Source organism: Onychostoma macrolepis, chromosome 24, assembly GCF_012432095.1.
Source record: "Onychostoma macrolepis isolate SWU-2019 chromosome 24, ASM1243209v1, whole genome shotgun sequence".
Taxonomy (NCBI): Eukaryota; Metazoa; Chordata; class Actinopteri; order Cypriniformes; family Cyprinidae; genus Onychostoma; species Onychostoma macrolepis.
The window spans coordinates 9,642,476-9,656,944 of NC_081178.1; the positions used below are offsets into that span (position 1 = coordinate 9,642,476).

Sequence of the window (14,469 nt, forward strand, 5' to 3'; positions counted from 1 at the left end):
GATTTGGGATGTTGAAATTTTGTGAAAACAAAAAAACAAATGAGCATAGATTGCTGATATTTTCTTGATGTTCCTACAGGTCTGGATGACTGCTTGCAGCAGTATATAAAGAACTTTGAACGGGAGAAGGTAGGAGGTGACCAGCTGCTGAGGATCACCCATCAGGAGCTGGAGGATCTGGGGGTATCCCGCATCGGACACCAGGAGCTGATCCTGGAAGCTGTGGACCTGCTGTGCGCTCTGGTGAGAGTCTTCACGCTCATTTATGTGCTTGATCCTTCATCTGCTGTTCAACACCCCGTCAGCTGGCAGACACTGAGTCCCCTACTGCACGATGTTGACAAAGATATCGAGATCGCTTTGAGAAAAACAATATCACATTCTGAAAAGGCTACAGTTGTTGAAATTGAAAATTACTCTATTTACTTATTTAATAACTTGGACAGGTCATATTTCACACAATATACCAGAAGAAAAAAACATAAATTAATAATAATAATAATAATAATAATAATAATAAAAGTTGACATGATATGATAAAATATGAAAAACTAAAAAATAATTAATATTAAACATTTAAAATAATATGAATGTTAAAAAACACAATAAAATATAAAAACCTAATCAATGGCTATCTATTTAAATATATAATCAATTTCCATAATCTTTGTACAATATATAAGATGAAAAAGGCAGAAAATGTAAAAATCGAATAAAGTAAAAATAAAATAATAATATAAAACATTTAAATATTATGAACAAATATAAAATATAATAAAGCAAAAAATTACCTATTTCTAATTTCACATAATATATCAGAAGAAAAATAAAATAAAATAATAACTTAGAAATAATTATTTAAAATAATCATATTAAATATTTAAAATAATATGAATTAAAAAAATAAAATAAAATAAAATAATCATTGGCTCTATTTAAATAAAAAGGCAAAAAAATGTAAAAATCAATCACTTAAAATGAACAACAATAATAATATAAATAATTTAAAATAATATAAATATGTATTAAAAAACATGAATAAATTAACCATAAATCAATTGAAAATATTGGAGCCTCTTTTTCAAAATCCAGTCAAATTAATATTCTGTTTCAGTTTGAAAAACATCACTTTACAGAAGTGAAATAAGTTGCAAATGTCATTTCATGTTCTCTTAAAAGTCAGCCTCAATTTTATAAGATAATACTATTGCTGTCCTGGGAAAGATTTCCATAGATTTGTTCTCAAAATGCCACTCAATCAGTATTTTAATGTGGCTTTTTGCTAGGTAGGTTTGTTCCTGTGGCCTTAATCTGTATCTGCTCTGTATGCTTGTGTGTGTGTGTGTGTCTTGACTAATTTTTATTGCTGTGTGACGTTCCACGGCTTGAAAATGATTTTCAAAAAGGCACCAAGAGTACAGACAGTGTGGGAGATGGGAAAAGGATTTAAGCTGAAATTTGCTCTGCACCGCTTGAGCCTTTTACATTATCTAGCATTTAATAACTAGCTTTCCATCTAATTCTCTCTCTCTCTTCCTCTTCCTCTCTCTCGAATCTCTCAGTTGAGGTATTAAAACAATGACTTACCAGCCCACGCTTTCAGAATGTCAGCAGCATCATGATGGGAGGGAACAGACGACAGGATGATGTTTATCACGTGCCGCCCAGCCTGAATCTCTCCTCAACCTGTCCTTTTGCTCTTTTTTTCTATCTTCAATTCAACTTGTCTTTCTAAGAGATATGTTTCTTGTTGTCTTTTCCTGAGATTGAATTTCAGTGTAGAGTTAACATAAGGTGAACTATAATGAGTGTGAGGTTTTGTGAGGGACTGTGAACCACTGGCCTGTGCTGCTGACATTTAGGAGAGCGTTAATCATAAATAGATGGCTTTGCTGTGCTCTCTATCTGCTCTGTACGCTGATCCCAAATCAGAGCTGATGACATTCACGTTACACAGCCCGCGTGAATGTCAGCCTGTAGACATGTGCGTATGAAATTAGCCATATTGTACATCTCGGATTTCAGCCGCTTTTTAATTCTAAGAAATCATTCAGCGAAAAATTAACATTCTGTGATTGTATTTCTTGGAGCACAAAATGAGATATTTCGCAGAATGTTCCTGCTGCTCTTTTCTATACAGTGAACTTAAAGGGATAGTTCACTCAAAAATGAGAATTCTGTTATCATTTACTCTTCTTCATGTTGTTACAGTCCTGTGTGACTTATGACTTTTTTTCTGAAAAACACAAAAAATTAGGTTGGTAACAAAGCTGTTTTGTGTAAACAAACAAACAAACAAACAAACAAAACACACGTCTTAAAATATCTTCTTTTATATTCCACAGAAGAAAAAGTCAAACTACATGAGGGTGAACAAACGATAAGGTTACTGTCCCTGAAATTTTCGCTCTGATATTTCATTTGCAGCTTTTAATTTCCAATTTAAATTTATTAGAACTTCAGAATTTAACTTTTAATGAGTGCAAGATGAAAAGAAAACACTGAAATTTGAAATCTTTATGTTGATTTTGTTCATGTTGAAGTTAGTGTTATCAAATACCGATCAAAAAATAGTAGATGCGCTGCTTTTGTTATACTTGTGGACATTTAAATATGGCACGTCAAGTGTTGACTGTTAACTTTTAAACTATTAAAATAATTTTCATTATTGAAATAAAGCTACATATAAAGCTAAATAAAAACAAAATATTAGATTAAAAGCTTGAAGTTGAAGTACAAAAATGACTATAACTAAAATAAAATTTAACTAAAAATTTAAAAAACATTTACTAAAAAGTAAAATGAGACTGAAAATGTAAAATAATTTTTTAAAACATTAATAAAATACTGTAATAGTATCAAATTAATAATAAAATAACACCTTTCAAGAGATGATGAAGCAGGTTTGAAACGATAGATGACAGAATTTTAATTTTCGAGAACTATCCCCAAAAATATGCATGAAAGAACAATGCTGTAAACTTTCTTATTCACAACAAAACCTCGCTTAGAGAAAATTACTTCATCACTGTAAACAATGAAGCTTCCTGCGGCATTGTCTTGTGAGCATGGTATTAATTCACTAAGGGACCGTTTCCCCATTGTTAGGTGTCTTTGAAACCATCGCAGACACAAACTCACACAAATATTGATGGAGCCAGAGAACTGTTGAGTCTTTATTGTTTGACAGCATATTGACCTCAGAGACACAGAGCGGCCCACTCTCTCCTTTCCCGCCTCTCTAAACTCTCAAAGGCTGTCATTCTCTCACTTATTTGTTTATCTCGCTCTTCCCCTCCATATTGCTTTATCTTTCTGTCATTGTGGTGTGTGTTATCTGCTGCATTCATGCAGAGAGCTTCTAAACCGATTAGCATGGAGGATTCTGAGCGTCGATGCCCCCCACATAGTCTGCTCCCCCATCTCCCTCCACTCACAAGCTGATTAATGTGTGTTTTGTGAGTCTGTGTGTGTTGTACAAACCTGTTTTAGTGTTCCAGGTGTGTGTTTATTACCTGCACTTGTACTTTGCGAGTGAGTGTGTGGGATTTGCTCTTCGGACAAGATGGAACACATTACTCTCATCGATCTCCTACTGATGTGAGAGGAGATACTGAACTTGATGCACACTTTACACACACACACACACACACACACACACAATTTTGTTTCTGTGAATTGTGGGGACTTTCCATAGACTTCTATTACTTTTATACTGACCAAACAATATTTTCTATCTTCTAACCCAACCCTAACCCTAAACCTACCCCTTACAGAAAACCTGTTTGCATTGATACACTTTCAGATAAACATCATTTACTATTTTTGATATTTTTTTCCCTTGTGGGGAATGCAGGCCGGTCCCCACAATGTAGCACAAGTACACACACACACACACACACACACACACACACACAGTTTTTCTATCATGGTGTGCACATTCTATTGACTTCTGTTGTTTTATGCTGAATTAATGATATTTTCTATCTTCAGCCCCTAAACAGCCCTCACAGATACCTTTCTCCATTTGTATGTTTTAAATAAGACGTTTTGTGTTTATTAAGCCATTAACATATTTTGTGAGCAACTCTTATACAAAAATAATAGTAATAAATGGTGACTGTTATTTTATGTATTTATGTAACAACACAAAATAAAATATTAAACTGTATGTGTAATATATATATATATATATATATATATATATATAAGTGTATTATATATTATTATTTATCAATAGAAATACACACACAGACACAATGTTTATTTTAATTGATAAATAATGTTATAATTTTATATTTCATTTTTTAATTTTAATGTTATATTTTTGTTTATATCTGAAATTAAATGTGTATATATCAAATTATATAACTATTATTTATCAGGGAAATTCATTAAATTATAAAATATTACATATGTTTCTTTTCATTATTTGATCAAATAATAACAATGAATGCTGTTGTGCTTATTCAGATAGGATTAGAAAAACAATTATGTATTTCAATATTATAATATATCTTATGTATATACTTTATATAATAAAAATTCTATAATGTAACATTACTGTTTATCAATAGGTACACACACACATCATTTATATATATATATATATCCTGGACCACAAAACCAGTCATAGCTAGCATGGGCATATTTCTAGCAATAGCCAACAATACTTTGTATAGGTCAAAATTATTTTTCTTTTATGCCAAAAATTATTCGGATATTATGTAAAGATCATGTTACATGAAGATATTTTGTAAATTTCCTACTGTAAATATATCAAAACTTAATTTTTGACTAGTAATATGCATTGTTAAGAACTTCATTTGGACAACTTTAAAGGCGATTTTCTCAATATTTAGCTTTTTTTTGCACCCTCAGATTCCAGATTTTCAAATAGTTGTATTTCAGCCAAATATAGTCCTAACAAACCGTACATCAATGGAAAGCTTATTTATTCAGCTTTCAGATGATGTATAAATCTCAATTTCAAAAAATTGACCCTTATGACTGGTTTTGTGGTCCAGGGTCACACGTATATATTTAATTTAAATTTTATGTTATAATTTGTTTTATATTTTTATTTATATCAGAAATAAAATGTGTATATATAAAATTATATAACTATTAATTATCAGGTAAAGTATAGATCGTATAAAGACACAATCAGTTAACGGATTTACAAGACTGTGGGATGGATAAAAATGTTTTCATCCATCACTGATAATCCCAGGTTGCTATGACGACACAGGTTTGTTTACGCATAAACTCGTGGCCATGAGAAAAATATCGTTCCCTCAACATAAGAAGTCATGGCCAAGAGAAAAGGATGTTGTTCCCACAACATATGATCTTGAGGCCACAACTTCACATCTCGTGGCCTCGACAAAATGATCTTGTGGCCACAACATATTATCATGTTTCCACAAGTTAATATGACGTTCCGACTAATTAATATCTCGTGCCCACGACCTATCACGTTGATTCAAACATGTCCCCTCCCGGTCACCGTATACATCACCTTCTAATAATGCAAAAAGATTTCTGTGAGGGTTACGGTTAGAGTTAAAAGTCAATGGATTGAAAAACAAATTTGTATTTGTGCTCTTGAATGTATGTGCATAATGCTGCGTTTGATCAGTCTCTGCCCCTTGATCAGTGCTCTTTATGCAGGAACAAGGTAATTTGGTTCTCTGCCAAAGGCACCTGCTGCGACCTCGCTCTAACACACAAACACAGACATCAGCAGTTTCGATTTAAGATACGCCAAAGATGCCTATAGAAGTAAATGTGCGTATGTGAAAACTAAAGAGTGCTTTTTGGCTTTGTTCTGACATGATTTTTGTCAGATTTAGATATGCAGATTTGTCTGAGCTTATTGCGTTATCTCAGTGCGGAGCGTGGCGTGTGTAAGCTCCTATCAGCTGGCAGCAGAGACTCTCAGTGCATTATTCATAGCCTGAACTTTATGTTCTGTCTCCACCCACTCAACGCACCTCTGCATATGAAGCACTCACTCTTTCTCTCTCTCTGCCAGGTGCTGAATATTCATTTGGGATCTCTGAGTGATCTTGAGGGTGTGAGTTAGAGAGAGAGAGTCTCTGCCAGTGAAAGATGTGCTTTGTGCCTGTGTCTATATTACTAAATTTATGTGTACTGTAATCCATTACAATTTATTCTTCATCTTTAATCTAACCTAACCAATTTAATTTAATTTAAAACTATTTAACTATTAAAATATATTAAATTAATATAATTTTATTTTATTGTATCCTATTAAAATAATTATTACAATTTAAAATGTATTTTTTAATTAATTTAAAACAATATTTTTTCCAGGCAATTAACATTCAGAATTTGTTTTAGCAAACTTTCCTTTTCTAGTTTTACTTGCACAGTTTGCACAATTACAAATGTACAACTTCTGTCATGCCAATAAAGCACAATAAAACTGAAATGGAAAACAGAGAGAGGAGAATTGTGAATCTAAAATGGAGACAGAACAGCGGGGAAACGAAAAGAAATTTTGATTGAGTCATTCCTGCAATTGTTTGCCAACCAGTTTTGTCACTAAAACAGTTCATTGTCTTTATTTCTGTTTGACAGAACTACGGGCTGGAGACCGAAAACCTGAAAACTCTCTCTCATAAGCTCAATGCCTCTGCCAAAAACCTGCAGAACTTCATCACGGGCCGCAGACGTAGTGGTCATTACGACGGCCGGACGACCCGCAAGCTGCCCAACGATTTCCTCACATCTGTGGTGGACCTCATCGCTGCTGCTAAGAGCCTTCTGGCCTGGCTGGATAGGTTAGTCCTGCTAAGAGCCACATACACACCAAATCAATACATGATTTAATACATACTTAACATAAATAAACACATATTCGATTTAATTGAATTCAAATTCAACCGCAATAATGTGTCAAGGTTTTAAAGCCTTACTTGTTGGAGTATAGCCAAATTCAGCGCCCTCTTCCTTAGAAATGGACTCCTCTGAAAAGCTAGAAAAGGTTATTTGATATCAAATAAAGATTTAAAGTATGACCTTAAAGGTTAATAGTGGGCTTATTCTGAGCTCCAGAGTCTTGTCATCTTTCGTTGTTGATAATCAGATGTACAATGCTGTTGTGACGTGAGCAACTGACTGAGATTTCTAGTGACTTGATAGTGATAGATCTACATCTGCAGTTTACTAGATTAGCTAGGTTATTAAGTGATTAATCTGACATTTATATATTTGAGTAATTAGATCTTGAATACTACAAAAGTTTGGGGTCATAATCTAAGATGCATTAAACTGATCAAAAGTGACAGTAAAGACATATAACATTTAATGTTATAAGATTTCTATTTCAAATAAAAAATCTAGAAAAGAAATGTATACTGTTTTCCACTAACGTATTAAGCAGCACAACTGTTTTTAACATTCATAATAATTAGGAATGTTTCTTGAGCAGCAAATCAGCATATTAGAATGATTTCTGAAGGATCATGTGACACTGAAGACTGGAGTAATGATGCTGAAAATTCAGCTTTGTCACCACAAGAATAAATTACACATAAAATACACTCAAATAGAAAACTGTTATTTTATATTATAAAAATAAAAAAACAATTTTTTTTGATCAAATAAATGCAGCCTTGATGAGCATAAGAGACTATTTTCAAAAACGTAAAGTCTTACTGACCAAAACTGTACATTATGAAATTATGAGTTTTAATCTTGGTTTTTATGGATTAATATGGATTTAAGATGTATTACTGACCCCAGACTGTACATTATGAAATTATGAGAGTTTTAGTCATGGTTTTTATAGATTAGTATGGATTTAAGACGTATTCCTGCATTAGCATCCTTTGTTGTTCCTTCCTGGTCGTTGATTTTGGACTTAGGTTAAGAGATGCGTTTGTGATTCCTGAAGTGTTATTCCAGGAACAGCAGAGGCTGTTGATCCAGGAACACTTCCTGCTTGTGTAAATCATGTCATGCACGGTCTTCCTTCCAGTCAAGGGATGGCACTGAGAATTGGAGTGATACTTTGTGTGGCAGGGTGGGCAGAAATTACAGACTTGGGGTCTCTTGTGTAGTGTGTGCGAGGTCAGCTTTTGTCTGCTCAAATTCAATCATGTTGATTTGTGTTCCTCCCCTCAGCAATCAGGTACAAGTATGAGTGAAGAGGTCTTATATAACACAGACTCTTTCTCTCTCTGTAACTCAGCTTCTTTCGGTTCAAGGTTTTAACCACATGGCTTCCGTTCATGTACGGTTGTCTTTAGATTGTGATTTCTTTATAATGTATTGATGAGCAATTTTTCAGAGAGAGCGATATGTAAGGAATGTGAGAAATTGAACATTTCTGTCCAGTGGTTGTAATTTTTTCTCACAAGCAGATCCACATGGAGTCTGTGCACAATTTTGGTGCTTTTTGTGAGGAAAAATCTGTAGGAATTCTGTTTTCACTGAACATTTCACATCATTGATTCTCTGTCAGTGGATCTCAACCTTTTTTATTCAAAACCCCCACTGTCCAACACAATATTTGAAGGCTGTGCATATAATATATTATAAACAGAACTATCTATCCATCTATCTATCTATCTATCTATCTATCTATCTATCTATCTATCTATCTATCTATCTATCTATCTATCTATCTATCTATCTATCTATCTATCTATCTATCTATCTATCTATCTATCTATCTATCTATCTATCTATCTATCTATCTATCTATCGTTCTATCGTTCTATCATTCTATCTATCTTATTAAAAGAAGCTTGAGTGTCAATATAGAAAGATAAATTAACAAGTTATTTTTTTGATTCTAGATATTTCAAGAACTATTTGTTCTTCACCAAAAACCACTCACTTTTCTATCATATATTGTACATTATTGCAAGATTTGATGATTTTTAGCAAAAAATTATTTTATAGACTTGAAATTATCAGTAAGAACAATCAGTAATGTTCTGCATCATATTCTGTTGTTTTAAATAAAAAAATGTGTATATAAATTTTGTAAATGTTGTATAGTTAAAAAGTTAAAAAGTAAAATTAATGAAAGAATATAAATATTTATAGCAAAAATAAAAATGTGACCCTGGACCACAAAACCAGTCATAAGTAGCATGGGCAAATTTGTAGCAATAGCCAACAATACATTGAATGGTTAAAAATTATCGATTTTTCTTTTATGCCAAAAATCATTAGGATATTAAGTAAAGATCATGTTCCATGAAGATATTTTGTAAATTTCCTACCATAAATATGTCTAAACTTCATTTTTGATTAGTAATATGCATTGCTAAGAACTGCATTTGGACGACTTTAAAGGCGATTTTCTCAATATTATTATTTTTTTGCACCCTCAGATTCCAGATTTTCACATAGTTGTATCTCGGCCAAATATTGTCCTATCCTAACAAACCATACATCAATGGAAAGCTTATTTATTCAGCAGAGAGTTTCTTATTTGTTGTAGCAAACAATGGCACAGTAATTAAAATAACTTAAATGTGTTAAACAAAACTGAGAGTACACAAATTGGTTGTCGTTGTACTGCTTCACTTCTCATTCGCTAGAAATTTCTCCAGCTCTCATTGCAAATTAATCGTTTCCAGTCGCTTTGTTGCAGAAAATCACTGTCAGTATTAAACACCTCATAAGACACTTAAGTCATAGACTGTAGTGCTGCAGTATTTCTACTTTTTCATCTCGAAATGAAGGTAAATCAGGCGAGTGGTTTGTGCTGAATGATCCATTTGGCACCCAGCTGCTTGATTCGGTCCAGGTCCCTCTGGTACTGAGCCTGGCTTAAAGCTCTGGACTGGGATAGCACTGCACAGTAGGACCCTTTCCATCATACGGCATTTGATATCCTCTCAGCTTCACCCTGCTGAGAACTCTATCTCTCTATTGCTGTGCCCGGGCACCCGCCACCCCGCTCTCTGATCCTGGAGCTGAGAGCGGTCCATATCACACACAGTTCACATTGGCACAGTCTGGATTGGGATCAAGCTGAGAGGATTTATCCACATCAGCTTGCTGACTAAGGTGAACTTGTAGCCAGTCAGTGTTTGGGTTAGGGAGGTTTCGGAGTTTTAGTGCCCATAATCAGGAACGTACGCTGTAGGAACAAGGCCACCAGTTGGGAGGGGTGCCTCGTTCCCCTCGTTCATTAATGCTGGCCTAATTACGCTCCCTGGCCTCTCTTCTCTGCCAAAAGAGTCCCCAGTAGAGCTGTCGTCTCCCCTGCAGACATAGTAGAAGAACAGAAGGAACTCTGAGAGAGAGGGAGGAATGGAGTTACACTAACGCAGGTGAATGGATCTGAAGCCAAGAGACATTATGACTGACTTGAGAGTCTCGGTCCCTTAAGTGTTATTGGTTGATATCCATCCAGCCTGACACCGGCTCTCCTCTGCCACTTGCCAAGTCGGTGATCATCATTTTAATGGTATCTGGCTGCTTCTGTTGGGTTTGTGGTGGGCTTTCCCTCATTCTCATACACTGTGGGTGGAGCTCCTGGTGGGAGGGGCTTATTGGAATGCAAAGGAGTTTCCATCATATTAGATCATAGTCAGAGTACAAGCCAATTTGACTGTTGATAATTCAGGCAACTAAACATTGATGTCTTTTTTTCCCCATTTGAAATTGGTGAGAAGACAATGTTCAACATCAGGCGTACTGAACACATTGTGCTTCTGTTCCTCAAAGCCTCATTATCATTTGTGCCACTTTAAATTTGGCGTCTACTCTAACTAAGGCCTATAGTTTTTGTCTTATACACAGCTCAGCTGTTTTCACATTCATTCCTCTTTTAATTCAGGTCTGAATAAGCATTTAATACTAAATAATACTGAATAACTTTAAAGTTCTGTTCTTTTAAAATTAAAAATAAAACACACTAGAAATAAATTGATTAATTTAAATGGTAAATTTAGGTATCACAATATTATATACATATATATGCAAAAAAAGTGATGGGGTTCTGTAAATATAAATATATTCTAATTATATTTTATATATAATATATAAATATATGAAATTTATTATATTATTGGTATTGGCCAATAGCTGTTAAACTATCAGTTATTGGTATCAGCCTCAAATTTCTTGAATGGTGCATCATGTTTCTTAAATAAAGGTTCTTAACTCTTTCTTGAATCATGGCACTAGTGACACCAAGGTTGTGGGTTTGATTCCTTCGGAGTTTGTGAACTGCATAAATGTGTACCTTGAATGCAATGTAAGTCACTTTAGATAAAAGCATCTGCCAGATGCATAAATGTAAATGCCCTGACATTAATAGTGCTAATGCGTTTTCACTGATTTGTTCAGATGGGAGCTGAAAGTATTCTGATTCTCTCTCCGAGTGTAAAAAGATCTTTGAAATGAAGATAGACAGCAGCGCATAAGCAATTACAAGCACCCACCAGCTCTCAGACTCTCACACATTGATTGAAAAACTGGAGCAGGATGGGGTCAAACTTTAAGGCCTGGCCTTGAGGAGATGGTAGTGGTCTTTTTACCCAACTGACGGATTTCCTGTCAGCCTGGAGCCGTCGTGTCCAGATGGCAGCATGTGCTCAAATGCTTCAAAAGAGCAAAGGTTGCATGTAATAAAGTCTACTCAGTCCTGGAGAGAATTGAATGAGCTGCATAGATTTTAGCATCTCTCTGTCTACTTAGATGACTTGGTTTTGAACTTCTTGCTATATCCTTTCTCTCACATTTAGTCTTTTCTCTCCCTCCCGTTCTCCTTCTCCATCCCCTCAGGTTTTTTCCAGACATTTCTCGTGAAGTCTCTGACCACTGCGTCCATGCTTGCTGACAGGTGTCCTTGAACCGAGGTCAGACACTGTCGGCGTACTTATCTACCGCGAAGTGATATTTGGGAGTCAAGTGAAGCCGCTGACATTTAGGAGCGGAGTTTTGAAGGGGGATTTGGTATTCGCCGAGAGCTGCATCCCAAATCCTGTTTAGGAAAGTGAGTTTAGTGTGTTCGGGTGGTATAAGAGTGCTTGTGAGGTCTTTGAATGAATGATTTTTAGCCCAGCGGTGAAAGATTGTTAGAGTTTCTTAAATTGTGAGGGGCTTCTGGGCGTGCGTCAGCTGGTGTTCCCAGCGGTCTTAGAGGAATATTTAGAGACAGGATGGAAACGACGAACCAATGTTCCTACAGCCCTGTATATATAGCACACAGCCTCAATACACACGACCCACATTCACTTCGTCACTCACAGGAAGAGAGAAACTGGGTCTGGAGTACATTGATGGTCAATAGGGATAACATATACACATCTACAATTTGCAAACACACTCAAATTGTCCATCTTGTGGGTCTGGCTCTAAGAATAATCTAACGGTTAATTCCAGGTGTTACTTCTTTTGCAGGTCGCCATTTGCTGCCGTAACAGATTATTCCGTGACCAGGAACAACGTGATCCAGCTGTGCCTGGAACTCACTACCATAGTACAGCAGGTAATGGCATTCACCAACCAAAACCAACTAGATCAACACTTTGACAGTCTTGTATGAGATGCAACAAACACACTGAAATGGACACTTATGATTTGAAAAATTGAGTCTAATTCTCAGAAATATTTCATGTAGGTCATATATGGCTCTACTCTAGGCATGGAGAAGGACTTTCAGAGTAGATTTAGCTCTGACGTGGAGTTAAAGGAATAGTTCACCCAAAAATGAAATTTTTGTCATCATTTACTCACCCTCATGTTGTTCCAAACCTGTATGAGTTTCTCTGAGTTTAAAATTGAGTTGTTGAACATAAAATAAGATATTTTGAAGAATGCTGGTTATCAAACAGTTGATGTTCCCCATTGACTTCAATAGTATTTCTTTCCCTACTATGGAAGTCAATGGGGACCAACAACAGTTTGGTTCTTCAAAATTCTTCAAAATATCTTCTTTTGTATTCAACATAAATAAGAAACTTTTACAGGTTTGGAAGGACATGAGGGTGAGTAAATGATGACAAAATTGTCATTTTTTCATTCCTTTAAATGTTGTATTAAATGTTTTTTTTTTAATCTTTTTTGGCAAATATGATGGAGTGATTAAAAATATAAAATACAAAGGCAGCTATATATTTTCATGTATAACAAAATAAATTAGTGCAAGTTTCTGTTTCTAAAATTAAATATTTATTTATTTATTTTATTATTATTGTTAAAAATAGATAAATTGGTTAAATTAGCTGGAAAATATTTACTTTTTTCAAGATTAACACTTAGATACAGCTTTTTTACACAGCTATTAGCAGTTTTTCCGTTAATATTAAAATCTAGTGTCATTAGAATAAAAATGATTTTGTCATTAATCAAATAGTTCCTCTTCAGGAACTCGAGCTGCGTCCAAGAACGCTAAGGGAACGCCTCCAGCGTGACCACGCTCTGATACAAATGTAATCTGTCCAAAGGATAGGCGAGATGTCACGGGCGGGTGACGTAACGGCCAGGAAGCATAAAAGCACGTGCGGTGGAACCGGCGTCAGCTTTTGTCATTCAGCAACCGCTACTATGTGTGTGTCTGTCGATCGATCTGTGTTGTGAGTCTTATTTAGTGTTGTTTGTCACTTGAAATAAGCTCCACAATGTCTAAAGTGCAGAGAAAACTAGCACTTGGGCAAGAGCAGATCGCATTACAGGCTGTGTTTTTCACTAACAGTCCGTGTGTGGTCTACTTGAGAGCAGAGCACGCAGAAGTCAGCTCTCGAGGGAGCTGACTGCCCGCTTGTGAGCGTTTGTCGCTGCGTATGCTTACTCTCAGAGGGCTCTCTTTGAGGAGGGAGTTTTCACCTGCGTTCCTTGCGTTACCGGCCTGCTTTCGCCGAGGCGGAGCAGCGGCTGCGCTCGTGGGGATTGCAGATGGATCAGGTGGAGGGAATGAAGACGGGCGAGCCCCTATCTTCTTCCTTCCCATCAGATCCAGCGCCCGCTCTCTGGGTTCGGAAGCCCCGCGGGTTCTTCCCCCCAGAGAGAGGGCGCGACGCTCCGCCTGTTTTTCTCTGAGGAGGTGGACGTGAAGGGCGTCGATGAGCTTTGTAAAATCGCAGTGTTTGCACGAGCATTGTTTGCACAAGCATTGTTTGCACAAGCTTATTATGAACGAGGTTGTCATTATAGCAGTGTCTCTGCATAGGAACGGAGTTCGCGCTGTCAGCTCGAAAAAAAGAAAAAAAGGGGCTGATTGTGCTTCTCCCCGCCGTATGATCTCGCGGTTCCGGTCCGCCGCTGCTGAGGCACGGCGGCGAATGAGATAGCGGGGATCGCACACAGATCTGGCGGACGGGTTGGAGACGGGTTCGCCCTCTTGGAGTCAGAGTGGCGCTCCTGGGCCGAGGCCTTCTAGCAGAAGGCGGATCTGCGGACCGTCACTCTCGCTGGATAGTCTTTGGCTAAAACATCCTGCTGCCTATGGCTCAGGACTTCTGAGGGCCGGCC

The 14,469-nt window shown here is 36.2% G+C and overlaps 1 protein-coding gene across 17 annotated transcripts in view; it reads left to right on the forward strand.

The window, feature by feature from the left end:
• The window catches only part of cnksr2a (connector enhancer of kinase suppressor of Ras 2a), an 85,294-nt gene that overhangs the window by 16,467 nt on the left and 54,358 nt on the right, over positions 1-14,469 (forward strand). For 9 of the 17 annotated variants that reach the window (XM_058765110.1, XM_058765112.1, XM_058765117.1 and 6 more), the window contains exons 2-4: positions 80-243; positions 6,607-6,809; positions 12,382-12,487. In XM_058765110.1, the coding sequence (XP_058621093.1) occupies positions 80-243; positions 6,607-6,809; positions 12,382-12,487 (473 nt within the window). Of the gene's footprint in view, positions 1-79; positions 244-6,606; positions 6,810-12,381; positions 12,488-14,469 lie in introns of those variants that run through there. The other 8 variants (XM_058765116.1, XM_058765120.1, XM_058765122.1 and 5 more) reach the window with 3 other exon arrangements.